Source organism: Bos taurus, chromosome 14, assembly GCF_002263795.3.
Source record: "Bos taurus isolate L1 Dominette 01449 registration number 42190680 breed Hereford chromosome 14, ARS-UCD2.0, whole genome shotgun sequence".
NCBI lineage: Eukaryota > Metazoa > Chordata > Mammalia > Artiodactyla > Bovidae > Bos > Bos taurus.
This window is the reverse complement of record NC_037341.1, coordinates 6386666-6406993: the sequence shown is the minus strand read 5'-3', so window position 1 is coordinate 6406993 and position 20328 is coordinate 6386666. Positions and strand designations below refer to the sequence as shown.

Sequence of the window (20328 nt, the reverse complement as noted above, 5' to 3'; positions counted from 1 at the left end):
CGGAGCTCTACAAGTGCTGGAGATAAAGAGTAACTAGTGATCTAGAGTTCCCTGAGCTGCAATGACCAGCCGAGGGCCTGATGACATGAGTCCCAGCGACTTTTTGGTCAAAATTCGTGTAGAGGCTTGACGAGATAGACACCAGATAGATTCATGTCAGGAGTTCCTTCTTAGTCCCATTCATGGAGACAGGGTGGTCTGGGAGCTCGCTTTTGTCCTCCTTTTGAACGCCTGTCCGTGCCCTGGGGCACGTGGGCTTGGTCCCAGTGCTGCCATTTGCTCTGTGACCCCTGTGTTTACTCCCAGTGCTGGGCCTGTTTCTTGACTCTGGTTGATGGATCGAGAACCTCCGGGAAAGCCAGGAATTACGCTGAGCCTTTGGACTTCCTTCTACCCCTGATGCAGGGTGGGACATGGAGGACAGAGCAGGCCTGGGAGGCGGCCCTGGTGCCGGGAGAGGAGCTTGCTCTGGACCACCTGAGGGAGGGACTCCTATTGACACCTTCTGATGGAGAAAAGGCATAGTCAACCTACCGTGTTTTCTTGCTTCTTATTAATGCTGTAAGTTGTATTCATAAATGAAGAAATTTTTAGAGTCTTCCCCCTTTGCCTTATGTTGGGTTTTTAGTTTATCCTTGGGAAATAGGACACGTCTTGGGTTAATAGACATTGGAGGTGCACGAAATGAAATGCTGCAAAAGCAATTCAGATGGAACTGACAGGTACGAGAATGGGGCTCAGCTGCTCCCAGCTTCTTGGCTTGATGACAGTCTTGAAATAAATAATCAGAAACTGAGTGAAATGATAAAATATGTCAGTTTAAAGTTTCCAGTTGTCAAAACTAAGATTGTCTTATCACCAAACCATCGCCTGACCAAATTATGTTTCCTTTTATCCTTCCATTCATTGGGAAACATTCTTCACCCTGTTTTTTTTGTTTTTTTTTTATGCTGATCTGTGTGAGAGCACTTCCAGGTGGATTTCCAGTCCACCCCGATGCTCATTAATGCTCACTTCATTTAATCAAGGGGACTTTGTTTAGTCAGAAGGCAGTTGTTTTTCTCCTGTTTATTGGTCTCAGTACCTGTCACTGACAGTTCCAAGTTAAACAGTCGACCTGTCTCAGTAAAGGGAATTCTATTCAGTTTTATGAAGAGGTCACTCTCATTGTTTTCTGTGCAGCAAAGATGAGATATTAAAGAACATTGCAACTTTGTCTAAGGAGCCATTATATTGTAACTTCTGACATTTGGAAAGAAGACTGAGGTTCACTCAGTCTTCTTTAATTTAGTGCCGAGTTTCTAAGAAACAGTAGCCGATTTATTTTCAACAAAATGAGAAATTATGTTGACTGCTGTGTCCAGATGCTGTACGTGAGGCACTGAGAACGTTAGGGCTTCCCAGGGTCTGGGGGGCATCTAGCGTGGTGAGATTTGGCAGGCAGAGGGGCACTTGGACTCAGCAGGCAGGTGGACAACTGCCCCAAGACTGTCCGTGCTGGGAGGCCTGGGTTTAGACTCAGGAGTCTTGACCCGTGTTGGACAGTGGCATTTTATCAAAAGTATCCCTTCTGAATGTCTGTCTACAAGGTGAGGAAAGTGTTCTTCTTTAATAGCATTCTCATATTTAAAACTGTTGAACTTTAAGAGGTAGGGAGGCCATATATTTTTGTTGTTGCTTGTTTTTGCTAGACTTTTTCCTTCTTGACTATGCATGTCTCTCTGTTCCTCACTCAGCTAGCCCCTCTTCTCTTCTTGCCGTAAATGTACGTATACCAGGATGGAAAACTAGGGCTCCAAGGGAGAGGAGGCACTGGAGAGCAGAGAGTACTGAGGCGGTTGCAGTTCACCATGGCCCACTGGCAGCGGGGTTCCTGCAGAGCCCTGAGACAGCATGCGGTCCCTTGGGACACGTGCAGGTGGACAGAGGGCTCGGGTTGTGAAGGAAAGGCACACTTAGTCTTGCACCTATTCTTCCATTTGCAAGTAGTGTGACCTTGGACAGGCAGTGTAACCTTTTTGAGTTGCAGCTTCTACAAGTGGCATTTGGGCTAACGACTGGGTAGGAGGTGCTTGGGAGCAAAGGACAAGAGGAACCGTTCTGGCAGAGGAGGGCAGAGGCGAAGACCTGTCCTCATAGGCATGACACAAGCCTGTAGCTCCCACCCCCATCCCCTCTCACAGGGCTCGCCATCCTGTGCTGTCTTAGAAGGTTGATGGTTAGTCTCCAGTGAAGTTCACCTGGGCTTGTGAAACGAAACGTAGGAGAACCAGGTGTGGACTTAACTGGATGTGTCCCCTTTCTGCTGTCTGTGTGATGTTAGGCTGGCGCCCCAGCTGTTCTGCTCTACAGCATCCTTACCTGTAAAATGGGCATGACAGCTCTGTCACGTCCAGGGGAGGCAACGGCTGCTTGGGGGTCTTGGGGCTGGCACAGGTATTATTCACTCCGTGCTTCCTTGGCAGAGAAGGCAATGGCACCCCACTCCAGTATTCTTGCCTGGAAAATCCCATGGACGGAGGAACCTGTTGGGCTGAAGTCCATGGGGTCACTGAGAGTCGGGCACGACTGAGCGACTTCACTTTCACTTCTCACTTTCATGCATTGGAGAAGGACATAGCAACCCACTCCAGTGTTCTTGCCTGGAGAATCCCAGAGACAGGGGAGCCTGGTGGGCTGCCATCTATGGGGGTCGCACAGAGTTGGACGCAACTTAGCAGCAGCTTCCTTGGGTGTTAAGCAGCTCAGCTGGATCGTTTTCCATTCTGATTAGAACTTCTTTGCTTGATTGCATCAAGTTGGAATAATGAGAGTGTTTATTCCAGGACAATCCAAGATAACAAATTCAGGGTGATTGTTTCCCTACAAAATTATGAGAACTGGGAAAGGGGAAGCCAGGGAGAGTGGTAGAAGCCCTTCCTCAGACAGCCAGAGTAGTGTGAGAAACTGACTGTGTGGGCCATAGTCCCGTCATCCAGATTTCCCCAGAGTCGTTCCTGTAAAGGTTACACCTAGATCACACATGTTGTGTATGTGAGTGGCCTGTTTTGCATCATCTACAAAATGGCCTTGGTGACAGATCACTCCCTCCCTGGGTCTCAGGGACATCATGCGTCAGAATACAGGACAGCTGCGCACGTGCCTCCGTCCCCACAGGCTTGGCCAGGGTGGGCGACTGGACCCAGGGGCCTTTCCCACCCACCACACACAGCCCCTGCTGAGCGGCCACCCCTGATGGTAATGGTGTGGTGCTAGAGGGTTAAACATGTCACCCCATAGCCGTGTTGCTTTATTGTAAAGCCCAGTGCCTGGACCTCGCACAGCATCGAGGTGTCTGGTCTGTAGGGCTGTGCCTTCTGTGAACTCGGTGTCGGTAGGAAAGAAGCCGTGGCTGCGCTTCCTCCTGCACACACATCCCCCCCACCCCACCCTGATCCCTTGCACGATCCCAGCCTGGGTCCACTGCATACGCGTACCCTCTCAGACCACGATTCCTCCCAGAAGAGACTGCGTACTCCTCAGGTGCTGTCAGCACTCTCCACACGGACAGGCTGATCGTGGTGGTTCAGTGTCAGACATGGTTGTTGTGAATTCAAGTCAGAGACCACAGGAGGGGCCGATGATAGTCCTAATAAGATCGCTCTTCTCCGTGGGAACTCTGTTCAGCTTTCAGCCCTGCTTTTAGTAGTTATCTTTAAGTTTTAGATACTTCATCAAGTATGATTTAAACTCACAGCCACATCAGTTTGTCCTAACTGTGTTTTTGTCTCTCTCTGCTTGTGTGTTTTGTTTCATGCAGCGGTGCTGATTACTATGATTATGGACATGGACTCAGTGAAGAAACGTATGATTCCTATGGTGAGTAAATGGCGGAGTGGAGCCATAAATAGAAAGGTCATAGAAATACCTTAAAGCACTTAACTGGGGAGACTCATACAGACAGAATTTTAGACCACTGCTGCCTCTCAGTTCATCTGTGCTTATCCAGCTATTTTCAGAAGCTCTCTAAGGTTTAAACTTAATATTTAAAGGGGACTAAAGACTTGCAGAAAATTGCAGGCATTGATTCTGAACTTAAGATTTTCTGTTTGGGTTGATTGCAATGTGCTGATTTTCTCACTTACTTGAATAGTTTGCCAAACTACAGACACTTGATAGAATGACTCTCTCTGAAGTGTCTTTGCTTCTTGAGAGTAAAGAAAAGTGAAGCAGTTGAGACTACAGCTCTCAACTGCTGTAGTGGTGATTCCACCACAGCCATCTTTATATTTTAATTTATTCCCAATCTCAGTTCCTCTAAAAACATTACAGTGGGAGTCATTCGTTAAAGGCTACAGAAGCGCTGGGCCAGGGAGGAGATGGATGGCTGTCTCAGGCTTACAGAGAGACAGTGAAACCCCACTGAGTCCAGTGGGAGCTGCCCAAGGTGCTGGGGAATCCACATCCAGAGTCTCAATATGCAGAAGGACGACAGGTTTAATTAAAAGAATTGGCTGCAGCAACTTAATGATACTGAGAACCTCCTTTGCTGCCGGGCGCAGAGATCAGAGAACACGAAGCTTCAATCAGTTGCAAAGCTCTGATGAATGCCTCATGCCCAGTGCAAGTGAATCAGGATTCTCGTTAATGGATGTTATGACATTTCTCTGAACATAACTGAAAAACCATTTTCCAGTGTTCCTTTTGAAGTGCATTTTGTTATATCACCTGCCCCAAGCCTTGATGACCGCACCTTGGATTTTTTTTGTTGTTATTCGTAACAAACACTTAAGAGACATACCTTGGTTTGTTGAATGCTGTCTACTTAAATTGATGCAAGTTAGCTTGAGGGAATGATGTTGATTGCATGTTTGTATCAAAGAAGAGGTCATTTTAAGCAGTTTTCCTCACAGCTTTTTAAAATTGGTCTCCGTGGACACATGGCTTTTAAATCACTGTGTGCTGCAGCATAGATATTAACTGTTTGTTGTCAAAGACCTTCAAGTGACTCACTGACAGCCCTGAGCTGGAGTGAACCAGGGTCCTCTGTTGGAAATCCATCATTTCGTGTGGATTTAGTATGAGGATGAGTGCAATTTGACGTTATGTCATGAGATTATTTCCTATCCAGGAAGTATTTTGGAAACAGAAATCTCCACCCAGTACAGCTTTCCTTCCTTCTTTACATGAAGGACCCGTGAAGAACAAAGCCACATTTCCCAAACTGCCCATTGCCATTTTGCACTCCAGTATTTTTCTCCTTTTGCCTTCACAGATTTTTATCTGTGTTTTCTTTGTCTTTGAAGAAGAAATCCCAAGTGACCCTTTTCCCATGCATAAATGTCTTCACATTTAGCAAGAGGCAGCTCAATTTGCTGCTGGAGTTTGTGAACTTTTATTAAATGAGTGACCAAAAGGAAGTTCTTGCAAACTTGGCTGTCATTTAAGATACAAGGATCATGTCTTCCCAGGCTGGTAGGTTTTACTAGTGAGATGAACATCTTCCATTGTGTTTGTAATTGTTTAAAAGTTAATTCTCTCAGGTTTTTTAATACCTTGGGGATTTATATCTTCAGTATGACATCTACCATGGGTTCAGGGCTAAGTTAGATTCTGAGAAATGAAGCCATGGGCTCTCTGGTGTTGATCTAACTGTGCTTCATCTGACTGGCTTTAGGGCAAGAGGAGTGGACTAACTCGAGACACAAGGCCCCCTCGGCGAGGACCGCGAAGGGCGTCTACAGGGACCAGCCATACGGCAGATACTGACTGTGCTGTCTGCTGTTGTGACATAGCCAGTCTCCACCAGTCCTGTATACTGTTCAAAGTAATTTTTTTCTATGAACAATCCCTTTTTAAATAAATCAAAATGCTTAAAATCTGAATGGATGGAATTTAAAACTACTTTGTTGAAACATCAACCTGGGCAGAAAAAAAAAAAAAAGACATGTAAAATTTTGTTATTTCCAGTCTGTATATGAAAAATAGGTCATCAAAAGGAAAAAAAAAATAACTTTGATTAACTAGTGTTAAACAAAAAAGATAGGTTTACTAAATATGTTAATCCATCCTTTTAACATAAGCCTCACCTTTCATTTTAAAGGTTTCCATAGAAATTTAGTTATTTTATCTTTCAGCCATATGCTATTTTTTTTTTCTCTTGCCAACATGCGTAAAAAGGGAAGCCAGTTACAAGTGCAAATAATGTGGTATTCTTTTGTAACTCAAGTCTTGAAATGTTCTGTAGTGTTAAGCAAAGTCTCCTCTTGCTTGATACTAAATAAACTTTTGAAAGAAATTTTGTGTGTGTGAGCTAACAATTTCATGTCTCTCTTATTTAAAAAGGCCTTCATAAATAGTCGTAAACAGGGAAAAGATTCATTTAACAATGCTTGTCAAAAAAGGGTCACACTAAACATTGTACAATTTATTTAAAACATGGTTTAAAACTAAATGTACCATTATATACTCACCGTAGATTTAAATGCTGTTTAAAGAGTCCAAATGGTGTCCAGCTGCTTGAATGGCACGTTAAAACTACGCAAAACCTAATCTTGTTTAAAAACTGGTTTTAAAATAACTACTGATTTTCTGAAAAAGATGTGATCAGTTTTCATCTTGTTGAGCGTTTTTTCACTAGTGCAACTTTGGATTTTTTATGAGAATTTTGGTACCTTAATGAACACCTCGCTCCATGCTGGAAGCAATAAGCACAAAGCTTTTAAAGACTTTCTGACTTGACTAATTGAGGTCGCACTCGACAAGGCTGAGGATGTGTAACCCTTAAACGGTCTTCATTTTCAAAGGTAAATAAATCAAATAAGATTTTAATCTCACTTAATTTATCTTAATATAACTAATAAAACCAGGGAGGTTACAACTTAGCAAGTTTCATTATCCATTTTAGAAAGGGTTTAAGATCACCTAAATTCTCATTTTAAAAAGTTTAATTTGTTTTAGTAATCTAAAAAGCCTTAGTTTAGTCAGTTTAATTGGGGCCAATTATACCCTGTTAAACAAATGTAAAACCTCATAACTAGTTGTTTGTAATACATTATTTGGTTAGTAATTGAGGGCACTTCTTAAAACTGACAAATATTTAATAAAGTTTTTCTTTAATCATTTGGCCTAAGTTTTTTTAAAACTGTAGATTGTGTAAAATGTTTAATTTTTATTTCCTGAGGGACTTTCTTCTCTTTGAGTAAAAAGGTCTTTTCTTTTGTTAGGAATGTCAGCCACCTTGGAAAGTGAAAGGAAGGCGGCCGTCAGTCCAGCGGACACAGGTGAGTGTCCTTGTTCCGGTTCTTTGATGTGCTTGGAGGACGAAGACGGCCTCAGGCTCTTCTGCGCGCTTCCTGCTACCAACTAGTGACATAGCGCCAGTGGCAAATTACCTTCCGGAATGTAAGCCAGTCAGACCCAGTCAGGCCAGCACAGGCTGTGGAGCTAGGAGGCTCGGCCCCCCGCAGTGTGTAAGTAACTCCGTTACCTCCTCAGTAAAAATGTAACAGGCTGGTTGGTAGCAGGAAAAAATTTTCAGTTTCAAGTGGAAAAAAAAGTTTCCCAAACCTATTGATAACTGTGATGATCCCCCACTTTTTCTTCAAAGGCTGTATATATTCTCTCTGTATATATTCATAATACGACGCAGATGTGCTGGAAATTTGGGACAATAATTACCGTAGGCTTGTGAAAGTATGATTTTTGCATGTGTGTCCTTTTCTACTTTGAGTTTTGCAAAACAAAATTTCGCTTTTAAGAAGGTAAATATTGCCAAGTATTTTATAAAATTGTTTCATAAAATTCAAACAATAGGGATCGTGAAAGAAAGATATCATTTATCTGAGACCATTAATACGGTCTCACTTTTCAGTTACTCTTGTTTTTTCCTAAACTGTCAGGAATGCTGCATGGGCCCTGACATCCCAGAGAATCTGACTTGTAAGAGAGTGTGTGAGCCTGCCCGTCGCCGGGTGACGTGGTCTGGCTTCAGCTGTCAGCACAATGGGGACATTCCTCATCTCCTGCAGTTGTTCTGAGCATTAAGCAAGGCAGTGTTCAGAGTGTTTTGAAGGCTGGCAGGTGATACCATAATGTAGAGTTTCATTATTGAAGTCGAATACACATGTTTCATATACATGGGAAATATGAGCGCTTTTTTTTCTCCTTAATCACCAAAATTAGCCAATTACTCTTAGGAAGAAAATAGTTCTCTTCACTCTCATAAATCAGAATAAATGTTTGGGGTTCTCTTTTGTTCGGTGCCTCTTTTCTTGTACAGAAAGCGAATGTGAATAACACATTTTTTCAATTTATGATGTTATATTGAAATTTTTTCACTATTTTCTTTAGTAAGTTTTTGTTGTTGTTTTTAGGAATTGGCATCTTGAATAATAAGTGTAGGCTTCTTTAATCAGAAATTATGGACAGATTCCTGGGAGGTAAATTAGTAGATAGTCTTCAGAGCTCGTTCTGAGAAATTGTTCAGTTTTATGTTTATTTTCATTTTCTTAAAGAAAACATAGCTCCATTGGACTGTAAAAGGGGGTTGTGATGCAGAAAGGTCAGGAGCCACCAGGATGCTCTTGGATGGTTCTGCTTGGCTTTCGAGGGCTTCCCTTACTCAGCACATCCTCTACTGAGCCTCATTCCTCCCTGTCTCAACAGCCAAGACTTGTAGACAGCAGCCTGGTCCTGCCCTGTCCCTCCGTGCACACTGCATCCTTCCCAAGTCATCCCCGGGGCCTCCCGGCTCGCGGGTCATTTACTGAGTTCTCCCGCACACACACCTGAGGCACCAGGGGCGCTGCAGTCTGTGGGACGTGGACCTTACACTCAAGTATAGTATAGGTCAGCACGGATGGAGGTGGTGGCCTGACCCACCTGCACTTCCCGTCGCTGGGCCTTTGCGCCTGGAAGCCGTGCCTGCCCACCCTTCCATGATGTCTTCACCAGTTCAACCACAGTCCGCCGTGCTCTCTGAAATAGCATGCTTTTACACTTCCTCCTTTTAGTATTGATACCATGTGACTTAGATTGGTTAGAAGTTGCCAACCAACTTGTAACCTGTGCTGAATCACTTTCATTGAATCCTCACAACAGTAAGAATGTGACGGTCATCTCCATTTTACCCAGGAAGAGGCTTACGCTTCAGGCGATAGATCCCTGTGTAGGCTCCCAGCCCGGAGGCAGCAGTCAGTTGCACAGCATCCACTATAATCTAGGGTCTCTGCTCCCAGCTGTGCTGTTAGGCTGTCCGCTCTCTGGGCTGGCACTTACTCCCCCTATACTGAAGGGTCCTTGAGGACAGGGGCTGGCTCCTATCTTACCTTGTATTCCTTTTTTTTTTTTTTTTTTTTACCTTGTATTCCTAAAGTAACCCCACAACATTGAGTGTTGGCAGACCCTGTGACTGATAACCCTCCCCCTGCCCCAGATTCCTTCCTGGAGAGATTCTTTGGCTGTATTTAGGTTCTGAACCTTCCTTTGTTCAAGATATTCCAAGTTGAATCAGTGTCGGTGTTTATGCAGACGCGTTGGCTGAGCGTCTGCTGTGCTGCAGACAGTGGAGACGCGGTGATGGTGGATGCAGCTGCCTGCTGGGGAGACGGGCAAGGAAGGTGCTAGCAGGGCTGAGACAGGTATAGCGCATGGGGAGAGACATGGGCGCCAGGTGGGGCGGTGGAGGCGGAGGGAGGGTGCCAGCAGGGGTTTCAGGACCCAGTAGAAGATGACCACATAGGGAGGGTCTTCTTGGAAGCAGTCTCACCCAGCTCTGTCATCCACCGGCTTCGTGACTTAACCTCTCTGAACTTTAGTCTAAGCTGCAGTTTCCCCATCTGTAAAATGGACACAATAGTGATGCCCACCTCAGTTTGCTGTGAAGATTGGAAGCCTGCCTGCCACAAACCTAGGTATTTGCTCTTGTTTACTGCTTTATGCAAATATTTGGATTATAAGAAAGCACAGTTATCTAGGAAACTTTAGTTATATTGGATTATTAGAGAAACCAATAGATGATGTTGTCTATGTAGACAAGGGACACATAATGAAGGATCTTGCAGGTCCTGCTAAGAAGCACAAACATGACAGCCCATGTCGAAATGTAATCTCTTCACCCTAGAACCTGCCCTACTGCACACCCCAGGCAGACATGGTGCCTTTTTCAGTCTCTGTTCCGGCAAGAACTTTGTACAGACCTCTTTGCACTGGTTATTGATGTGATAGCCAGATGGTGAGAGCCTTAAAAAAGAGGGGCCTAGTGTTTCCATCCTCTTGTTGCATCTCTTAGCACAGTGTGTGACAATTTAAGCATCTAGCAAGTCAGTGAATATGAAAGAGTGATATTGTCAGCGTGATCCGTGTGACTCCTGACAGGCAGTATTAGGAATGGTTGGGTGTAGTAGCAGAGACCCAAAACAGGAAGAAAGCAATCACTCACATAAATTGAATTACAATTCAGGCAGTCTAATTTAAAATTAGACAGTGACTCTGATGATTCGGAGAAAAAATTACAATGTAGTAAAAAGTCTAATAAGTTAAGCCACTTTCTAGGTTATATGTGATAAGTATAAATAGTAGTTTGTTATTCTGTATGCAAATCATATCTATTTATGCTAGGCCAGTTCAGTCATGTCCGACTCTGTGTGATCCCATGGGCTGTAGCCCTCCATGCTCCTCTGTCCATGGGATCCTCCAGGCAAGAGTACTGGAGTGGGGTGCCATGCCCTCCTCCAGGGGATCTTTCAGACACAGGGATCGAACCCGCATCTCTTATGTCTAATCTGAATCGGCAGGTGGGTTCTTTACCACTAGCACCACCTGAGAAGCCCATCTACTGTTTATAGTGATGTACTAGTTGTATTGATTGGTATTGACATTGTAGGAATAGAAAGGAAAATAAATCCATCATTATATTTAAAATAACAAAATCTTATGCTTGAGTCTGTTTCCATCTTTGAGAAAGATTGTAGGACATTTTAAAATCTGACTTGCATCCTCCCCTCATCCTACCTGATCGGGACTGATTCTGGAGGGGTTGTTACCCCACACACCTAGTTGTCTGGCTGTGACCGGCACCGCCTGCTGTCACTGTCCTGTCTCAGTGCGAGTCCTTCCAGGGCTCCCAGCGCGGGTGCGGCCTGCCTGCCTCTGCTCTCCCTCTGCTGCAGCCTCGCGGGCACGTACCTTCAGGGTGCTGTGCAACCTGCGCCGTTCTCTGCCCCAGATCACTTGTCGCCACCCTTCTCCCCAGCACTTGCTACAGCCAGCCCACACCGGTCTGTCCAGTTTTGGAGTAAGACTGACACACCTCCTCACTCTGGAAGTCTTCACAGTGTCTCCACGTGTGCCCTGGGAGCAGAATCCCCCCGGAGGGCCCTGAGGGCTCTTAACGTGCAGCACGGGGTCCCTTCCTCTCAAGCCCCCGCCCCCTTCTGGGTGTGAACGCCCTCAGCGCAGGCACCATGGCTCCATGCAGCTGTCATTTACCTGGTGAGTGAAATGAACCAGGTGGCATCGTGTCTCTGAGTGCAGGACTGTGCCTTAGGACTTAATCTGCCTCATCGGGTCAAGTTAGAGTCATTCTTCCATTGGAAAAGAATTTACCAGGTTGCTAAATGTAGTCATTCACATACACACGTATGTAAAAGCTCACCTGACCTCCATGGCAAGATCCATGCCCTTCCTCACCTGCCCATGTCCACTCCCTAACACAGTTCTAGCGCCTAATAGGCTCTCAACCGAGGGGCTGGAATAAGTGAGCAGACGCCTCGTGAAGGCAGGGCTGATCTCCGCTCACTGGGTTTTTTTGTATTTGTCTTTCTCACCGACAGCACCACTTCAGGTTCTGTGCACATGGAACCACGTCTCATTTGACTTTGCATCCAGACCCCGGCGTGCTCCCTGGCATGACAGTGCTCATGGAGGAGCCGATGACTGACTGAGTCAGTGAGCAAATGGCTCTGTGATTTTAAAATACTGACCCTGAGCACCTCTCGCTGTTAGTTTGTCAGTGGAAATGAGATCATTAACTTCTGTAACCACTGGCTTTTTCCCTAGGAAAGGTGAAGTTAGAAAACAAAACTATGCCCTTTATTTAGTAGGCGATAGACATACCTGGTACAAAATCTAAAACTTTGGGGAAAGTGTACAATGGAAAGTTGGTCTTAATTCCCACCCCTGCCCTGAAATACCCAGAAGCAGCTCTTGGTCTTGGTTTTTTGTGTGTTTTTCAGAGATAGAAAAACATACGCTTTGGTTCTGCACAGATTATTACTGTTTTTACATACAGAACAGTACACTGTTGTCTGCCTCCCTTGTTTCACTTTAGAGTATATCTGTGAGTTCATTTTCTATCATTTTCAATTATAAAGGTATGCTTTTCTTTTTATTGGCTGAATAATATTTATATGAATGCATCATAATTGAAACAACTGTTGACAGACATTTTGCCTCCAGTGTTCTGCACTCATTAGAGACAGCGCTAGACAGTGCAGCCTTTCATCTCTGTCCTTGTGCACGTTCGTACACATCTGTAGAATACGTTTCTAAAATAGATTTATTGAGTCATTACATTTTCCTATAGTTATTACTGTATTGCTCCCCGTAGAGGTAATCGTGTATCTTAATACGCTTTTCTGAAGGAAATTTGAACCCCCAGTGTTCTTCTGTCCATCACAGTATACAGCTGTTAGCACCTACACACAGCAGACTCCTCTCGGCAAAGTGGGCTCACAGTTGTTCCCACGTGCATGTGGTGGGGCCGGACCCCGTGGGAATGAGCGAGGCCAGCTCTGGGCGCTCGGCTGTGTCTTGCAGTGATCGCTGAGGATCCACGGTAAAGAGGGTGACGGATCGCGCTCCCTCGGGCTCCTGCAGGTCTCCTCTCGCTCCTGGGACCTCCTTTCATGAGCCGATGGAGTCTGAGGCCAGCCCGCCCCGGGCCCTGCGCTCAGCCCTGGATGCACCAGGGGAAGGGGCCGCCTCTGCTCCCGCGGGGCCCACGGCCTCTCCGCAGAAACCGGCCCCCAGCTGGCCCCTCTGTCCACCCTGCCTTTGCCCAGCTCCCCGCTTCCTCTCCTCTTCTCTGGCTGTCCAGAGCCTGCCAGTTCCTCAAGAGCTTCTCTCCCTCCTGCCCCCCGAAAACCCTTTTTCCTCTTCACTGTGGGAGCACTGGCTGACAGCACCCAAGGGGCGAACCCCTGATTCTGATCTACTGATTGATGTGTGGGTGGTCCTGCAACCCCTGAGAGTCCTCGAGGGTCAGGAGCAAGTCTGTCATGTACAAGGAGAGCACAGTCATCCAGCCATTGAGGAAATGTGCATTGATTAAACAGTACCCTAATTAACACTCGGGCTTCCCTGGTGGCACAGTGGTGAATTCGTCTGCCAATGCAGGAGACATGGGTTCAATCCCTGGGTCAAGAAGATCTCCTGGAATAGGAAATGGCAACCCACTCCAGTATTCTAGCCTGGGAAATCCCATGGACAGAGGAGCCTGGCAGGCTACAGTCCAGGGGGTCGCAAAGAGTTGGACATGACTGAGCACACATGCATATTAGCTGTTTCCCTTTTTAAAGTAAACAGCCTGGTTCGTCCCACAGAACACCGGTGCTGTGTGCGGTCCTGGCAGGCGAGGTGAAGGCCAAGGGGGTGCAGAGACCTAGGTCATGTGCAATGGTCAAGGAAGGACAAGGAGGGAAAGGCTCCACAGAGGAGGAGATGAGAAACCCAAAGAGGGTTTGAAAGATAAGTTGAAATCTTGAAGCAGATGGAAGAGGAGGACGTGTCAGAGGTGACAGGCAGGTCTGCGAGGCAGGGAGGGGCCTCACGGGTCTGGGGCAAGTACGCAGTTGCTGGAATGTGAGGTGTGGCACCCATGGGCGGGGACAGGAGGGTGGGCAGCCAGGTCACAGGGAACCCGGAGACCCCGGACGGGCGTCTGTGACCGGAGCTGTGGAGTAAGCGAGGCGATGGCCGTGTCTCCACTGTGATTGGATTCGGCTCTCTTCCCTTCTGATTGCCGCTTGGGTTTTGAAACAACAATTTTGTTGTAGTTAACACATCAAAATGTATTATTTGGTGTTAATAAAATACATCTGAAAGCCAAGTTTCAGGTGACAAGTGTGTATCCATAGGAAGTCACCTCATTTTAATATTGAAAGTTCCATGTGGAAAAAAGCATGGCCATTCTGAAAGCAGACCCATAAATGTCATAATGGATGGCATTTTGATGATCATCATACTATTTAAATCATTCATCTGCCTACTGAACACAAAGATTTTATGTCCTTAATTTCTGTAATTCTATTTTGCCTTGTTTTCCGTAAGTATTCTCATTTCTATTAAATTTCAGCTCGCCTGCTTCCTCTGCCTAAATCCTGTGTTGCCACCAGAGTATAAATATTTGTTTCTTGATGTATACAAATATTTTTCATTTTCCTCTCTTTCAGGAACTTTCCTTCCAATTACGGACTGCTTAAGAATAGTCAACTCACCAACGTGCCTAGTCAGTAAATGAATTCACTTGAGAACTTGAAAATCATCTTTTTTTTGCAGTTTTGTGTTTCATGAAATGTTTTATAAAATGGTATGCTTTCTGATTTGAAAAGCCTGTTAAAAAAAAAAGGGAAAGAAAATCAATCTTTGTCCCCTAACAGAAAACAAATGATTTGTGTATTACTTAATAAAGGCTGCCCATTTCAATCGCTTCTACTTTAATATAAACCTAGAAAAACAAAGGCTTGTTATTTCAGCCCAGCTCTGAACTCTGCACACTTGAGAACCATATGTGGCTGCACCTCACTACAGGAAGTCAAGACTCAGCACAAATTCCAGATTTGAAAATGATTTCTCCATCTCAGTTTTGGACCAATAAATACAAATATGTTATGCCAAAAGCATTCCGCCACATGAAAGGTTACTTATAAAAAGGCTTCTGCAGAAAGCAGGGTGGCGCTGCCAGGATGGAAACCCAGCTTTCATGCCTCCGTAATCTGTCATGAAACAGAAAGGTCGCCATCCCCATGGACAGTAGCAGTCAGCTCCTGCTCTTTTCGTCATTGGCTAGTGCTTTGTGATTTTAATTCAGTAACTCCTCCCACCCCTCAACCCCAGGAGGAGGTGTTTCATTCTTTCTGTTAGAAGCTCACACAACAGGCTTCCTAGTCTTGAAACTTCGAAAACGATCCTGCGCATTGTGAAATTGTCACTGTCTTACTTCAAAGTCACCTTTCCTCAAGGCATTCACTGTTTACAGGGGTGTGGTGTGGGGAGCATTGTGGTGGGAGCACAGAACAGCTACTGATAGGTTCGTTTTTCCTTGCGCTCTTCTGCTCCTGAAGTTCACATTTCTGTGTCTGTCACGTATGCCCTTCATCTCAGAAGGGCAAAGAATAATACCCACATCCCAGGGCGCTGGGTGCCCCTCAGAGCAGAGCCTCCGAGCACCCGTCTGTGCGGAATTAATTCTAAACAAGGAGGAACATTAGGACCTGAGCTGGATTGTCCTGTGTTCCCACACTTTGACTCCCTTTTGGCCTGCAGCCTCTTCTACCAAGTCAGTGACACAGTCACAAAGCTGCGAGTGGAATCCCAGGCACTGGAACTTTGTGACTCACCTCCTGTCCCCTTCTCCCGATCCCCCTCTTGCTGCCTTAACCGTGGCCTCCTCTCCGCTGCCTGGGCACTGAATTCCCGGCAAACACATTGGCGGAGAATCTCCTACTTGCTGGGCATTGCCCTGTGTGTGAGAGCACAGGTCAGACCAGGGGCCTCATACCTTTCACATCCTAGTGGGAGGAGCCAGACCATCAGCAGCAAACTGGAGGACGCCAGGAGGGTCAGAGCAGGGGCGGCAGCGCAGTGACGGGAGGGGGTCAGACCTGGCTGGGCCGTGGGGGAGTATGGGGACGCCTCTGTCGGGACCTAGAAGAGTCAGCGATGCGCTGCACTGAGGCCCTCGCAGGGGCCACAGGCACCCCACAGAGGCAGTGTCCATGTAGGGGGACGTACGAGGGGCCGGGGCCGGGCTTGGAGGGCTGCCCGGAGCTGTTCTTCAGGGGAGGAGAGGGATGTGATCCCTGTATTTCAGCAGGATAACTGGCAACCGCGTTGAGGCAGTCGTGGGGCCACGTGGGGTCCCATTAGCAAGCCTGCAGTGGAGATCAGAGGGAGGCCTGCACGCAGGTCCTGAGGACTGTCCACATGTGAGACACGCTCAGGAAGCGGGGCCACTGGCTGGATGTGAAATGGGCGTGGACCCCGGCCTCATCCATTGCCCTGGAGTCACGGCCTTCTCGGGCCCTGCAGGACCTGCTTGCCCCAAGATGACCGTTCCCCAGCTCAGCCCCTAGGCCAGACCCCCTACATTCACAGGCTCTCGGAATGTAGCTCCTCCTCGAGGGGGAGGACGTGTGAGAGGGCGGGGTCAGCAGGGAACAACTGGACTAAAGTCTTTAGATTTGAAACTCAGCTTTTCTCCAGCTAAGCTGGTTTTGGTCCATCTCAGCTAGGGTGCCTCCTTGATGCATCTGTCTTCTTGGCAGCTTCCAAGCGTGGCAGGCTGAGAGCCATTCTACTGTTTGATTTTTAAAGGCTCTGAGTGACTTCCTGTGGTTTTAAAAATAACCACTGATGGCTTTTTCAGTGCATACTTAACTGTATTCAACCCTTAGAGCTGGCTTTTTGAAGGGATGCCTTCGTGGAGTTGTCAACAACACGGCCACCACACCGGAGGAGTTCTGCTTTCTGATTTCAGACGGTCCTGGCTTCCGTAGGACAAAAGTCTTCTGCACAGTGACCCAGCCCTGATGCTTTTGTGTTGCCTGATGGAAAACTCTGGCAAAAAGATGCTTCTGTGCAGAAGCTAAGAGCTCTGCATCTGTGTTCCTGCTCCGGGGTGACTTTTAGAGCCCCTCCCCAGGCCGCCCACCTAACTGCCTTTAGACGCACCTTCCCGGGCAGCCTGTCCCAGATGGCTGGTTGTCCTTGCTCTGCCCTCCCCCTAGAGGCTCTTCCTCCAGGTGGTCCCTCATTTGGGTTCCGGGAGGTGACCCAGCACAGGGCAGCCTCTGGCGGCACAGAGCACCCCCGGCAGCTGATGCCTGGGTGCTCCAGTCTACTGCAGTGTAACCTACTGTCCCAGCTTAAGAGGCACACACCGCGTGTATCCTGAGAGGGGGGCCTGGCGCTCTTTCTGGCTCAATCTCTCACGAGGGTGCAAGCCATCAGCAGGGGCTGTGGTCCCTTGAGGCCATGGAACACACGCACCGACTCACTCATGGGCCCTGTCCCCGGGCCCCTCCACTGGCTGCCCGGGGTCCTCACATCCGAGCAGCCAGCCTCCCCCGGAGCCAGGGCCCCAGGAGGGAGAGTCTCCGAACAAGGCGGCCACAGATGCTGCCCTGCATTCAGAAGTCACACAGCCACTTCCTCCTGCCAGTGGTCTGCCCCAGCAGCCCCAGGACAGCGTGGGGGTGACTGCTCAGGGTGGGGAGCTCCAGGAGGCCGGGCCCCGGGCCACCTGGCAGCTGACCCACCGGGCAAGCTCCCCGACACCTCTGTGCCTCAGTGTCCCCCCCCCACAGAACAGGGGTGCTGGATCCCTCAAGGGAATCATCAGGAGAAGGTCGGCACGTGCTGCGCTCCCCCGTGTTATCCGTGAATTCCTCGGACGTGCAGAAGCACGTCCCATGGAGACTGTGCACACCACCCCTCCCATTCCGCCACTTGAAGACCCTCAGCTTTCGTCTCCATGGCAGTGAGCTCCTGAGGCAGGATGGGGACTTGCCCCCTCCCCAGCATGCCCACACTCACCCCAGCAGGCGCCCTCTGCAGCCCCCTGGGTGGGAGTTCCAGGCTCCCCTTAACCCTCGCGGCCCGAGGCAGGCTCGGCCTCTGCTGTCCACTGCCCCTCCACCTCCCTGCTGCCGGCTCCACCCAGGGTCCCTGGCCTCCACCCCTCCCCCCCCCACCCCAAAGATGCAGGCTGCTGGCTGAGCCGGCCTCAACCCGTCTAACCAGATGGGAGCAAGAGGCTGCCCCACCCAGCGACTCTTAACCCATTGGTCCCAGCAGCGGACCACTGGCTTCAAGACAGAAGCGCCTGGCTCCGCGGGTGTCACGTTAACCCCTGACATCCTGTCACCCCTAAGCCCTGGCTGCTGCTTACAAGCCAGGCCCATACTTCCCAGTTCTTCTCACCCCCCATCAGCTGGGCGATGTGAAAGAGCTCTGACCCTCGGTTCCTTCAGTGCTGAGATCCCCATCTCCATTGGGGATGGAGATGGAGGTGGAGATTCTCCATCTCCACCACCCTCGTGGGGTCCTGACCGGTGGGGCCGTGGGCTGACAGAGCCCCTGCATTGCAGAGGGGGCAGGAGCTGGGTGGGGGCAGGAGCTGGGAGGGGACACACCCACCCACAGGTGGGCTGGGAGATCACACACGGTTTCTAAACACCAGCACGCCCTCAGATCTCTAGTGTAGCCTCACGTGGTGTTCCCGCCTAACGATGCAGGACCAAATCCCTAGACAAAGTGCTACGCTGTGCTCATCCCCCTCCCAAGGCCAGACCCCTGGGGAGGCTGCCGGCAGCTGTCTTGGGGAAATCAAGGTCAACATCCAAAGTGAATTATAACAAAACTGTGCAGACAGAGGGGATTGGATCTGCTTCCCTTTGTGGGTGGGAAATGATTTCCCAAGATGTCAAAAGCTGGTGCAGAGGCAAGATCCTAAACCTTCCAAAGAGGGATGTGAAGGGCAAGTGCACCTGGGCAGCTGAGTCCAGGACCACCTTGGGCTCCTGTGGTGGCCGCTGTCTACAGCTATAGGGGAAGCTCCAAGTCCGAGAAAGTCCCAGGATCGTGGGCCCTGCGTGGGCCTCGCCACCTGGATTCTCTGGATTGAGGGGGATTCAAGATCCATAAGGGAAACCACACACGGTGTTCCTAACGACAACACATGGCTTATCACTCGTGCTAAGACTGCAGACTTAATCGAGGCGAGCTGCTCCTCCTCTGTATTATCATTACTGTCGCTCAGTCGTGTCCGACTCTTGGCGACCCCATGGACTGCAACGCCAGGCTCCCCTGACCTTCACCATCTCCCTGAGTTTGCTCAAACTTAATATCCATTGAGTCAGTGATGCCATCCAACCACCTCATCCTCTGTCACCCTCTTCTTCTCCTGCCCTTAATCTTGCCCAGCATCAGGGTCTTTTTTAATGGGCAGGCTCTTTGCATCAGGTGACCAAAGCATTGGAGCTTCAGCTTCAGCATCCATCCTTCCAGTGAATATTCAGGGTTGATTTCCTTTAGGGTGGACTGGTTTGATCCTGCTGTCCAAGGGACTCTCAAGAGCCTTCCCCATCATCACAGTTCAAAAGCATACCTCACTTAACTTCATCTTAAACCAAACAGTGCAGCCATATCATAGAATATTTACTTCCCTAGATATTTTTTCCCACACATCTACTATATGAAATAATTCAAGTCATGCTACAGATACCTTAGAAAAACTTTCACATTAAATATCAAGCACTGTGCGTATTTTCTCTGCTTCTGCCTTGCCAACAAAATGCTTCCTTTGTCCCAGATGCTGTTTCAGCTTATTGTCATCTGTTACGAAATAACTGCACACAATTACTAGATTTCTGACTGCATGATAAGCAGAGGACCTACAGCCCCAGCCTGCCTTCTGTGTGCCCCGGGTCTGCAGGGGCATGGAGCCAGGGCACTAGTTTGCTCCAGTTCACACGCTATTATTACCTCCCATCTGGCCCGATGCAGGCCTTTGCTGTTTGCATCCAATGGCCATGGCTCCAACAATAAGATTTTGTCCCATACCCCTCCACTGTGTGGTACGAGGGAATCAGGTTAGCTGGAAAAAACTGTCCTCTCGCTGTGTTACAATAGGAAAGTTAGTTGCATTCTTCAGCAAAGCATACTCCTTAAGCCTGTCTCCGGAGTCACTGTGAGCTCAACAGGGCCAGATGATCTAAGGGAGCAGTGCCTCATCCAGGTTCCTGGTGGGTCAGGGAGAGGGGACCCCCAAGCAGATGGACCCCAGCCCAGGAGACTGTCAGTGACGTCATCCACCTCCCGTCAGCTAGAGCAGCCCCTGCAGGTGAGAAAGGAGGGGCCCTGCCATGCTGGCCACAAGTGACAGGAGAAATGCCCCCGCCTGTGTAGTTCCGTAGTGCTCAGTCATGTCTGACTGTAGCCCACCAGGCTCCTGTGTCCATGGCTGTGTGGGTTGCCATTCCCTCCCCCAGGGGATCTTCCTGACCCAGGGATCAAACCCACATCTCCTGGATTGGCAGGTGGATTCTTCACCACTGAGCCACCTGG

At 48.3% G+C, this 20328-nt stretch overlaps 1 protein-coding gene across 5 annotated transcripts in view; it reads left to right on the top strand.

Moving 5' to 3' along the window:
• Positions 1 to 14685, top strand: part of KHDRBS3 (KH RNA binding domain containing, signal transduction associated 3) — a 152823-nt gene extending 138138 nt beyond the window's left edge. For 3 of the 5 annotated variants that reach the window (NM_001083512.1, XM_010811923.3, XM_025001737.2), the window contains 2 exons: positions 3800 to 3858; positions 5657 to 6277. In NM_001083512.1, the coding sequence (NP_001076981.1) occupies positions 3800 to 3858; positions 5657 to 5748 (151 nt within the window). In that variant the 3' untranslated portion in view covers positions 5749 to 6277. Of the gene's footprint in view, positions 1 to 3799; positions 3859 to 5656; positions 6278 to 7205; positions 7263 to 14432 lie in introns of those variants that run through there. The other 2 variants (XM_059893349.1, XR_009497082.1) reach the window with 2 other exon arrangements.
• Positions 14686 to 20328: the final 5643 nt, after the last annotated feature.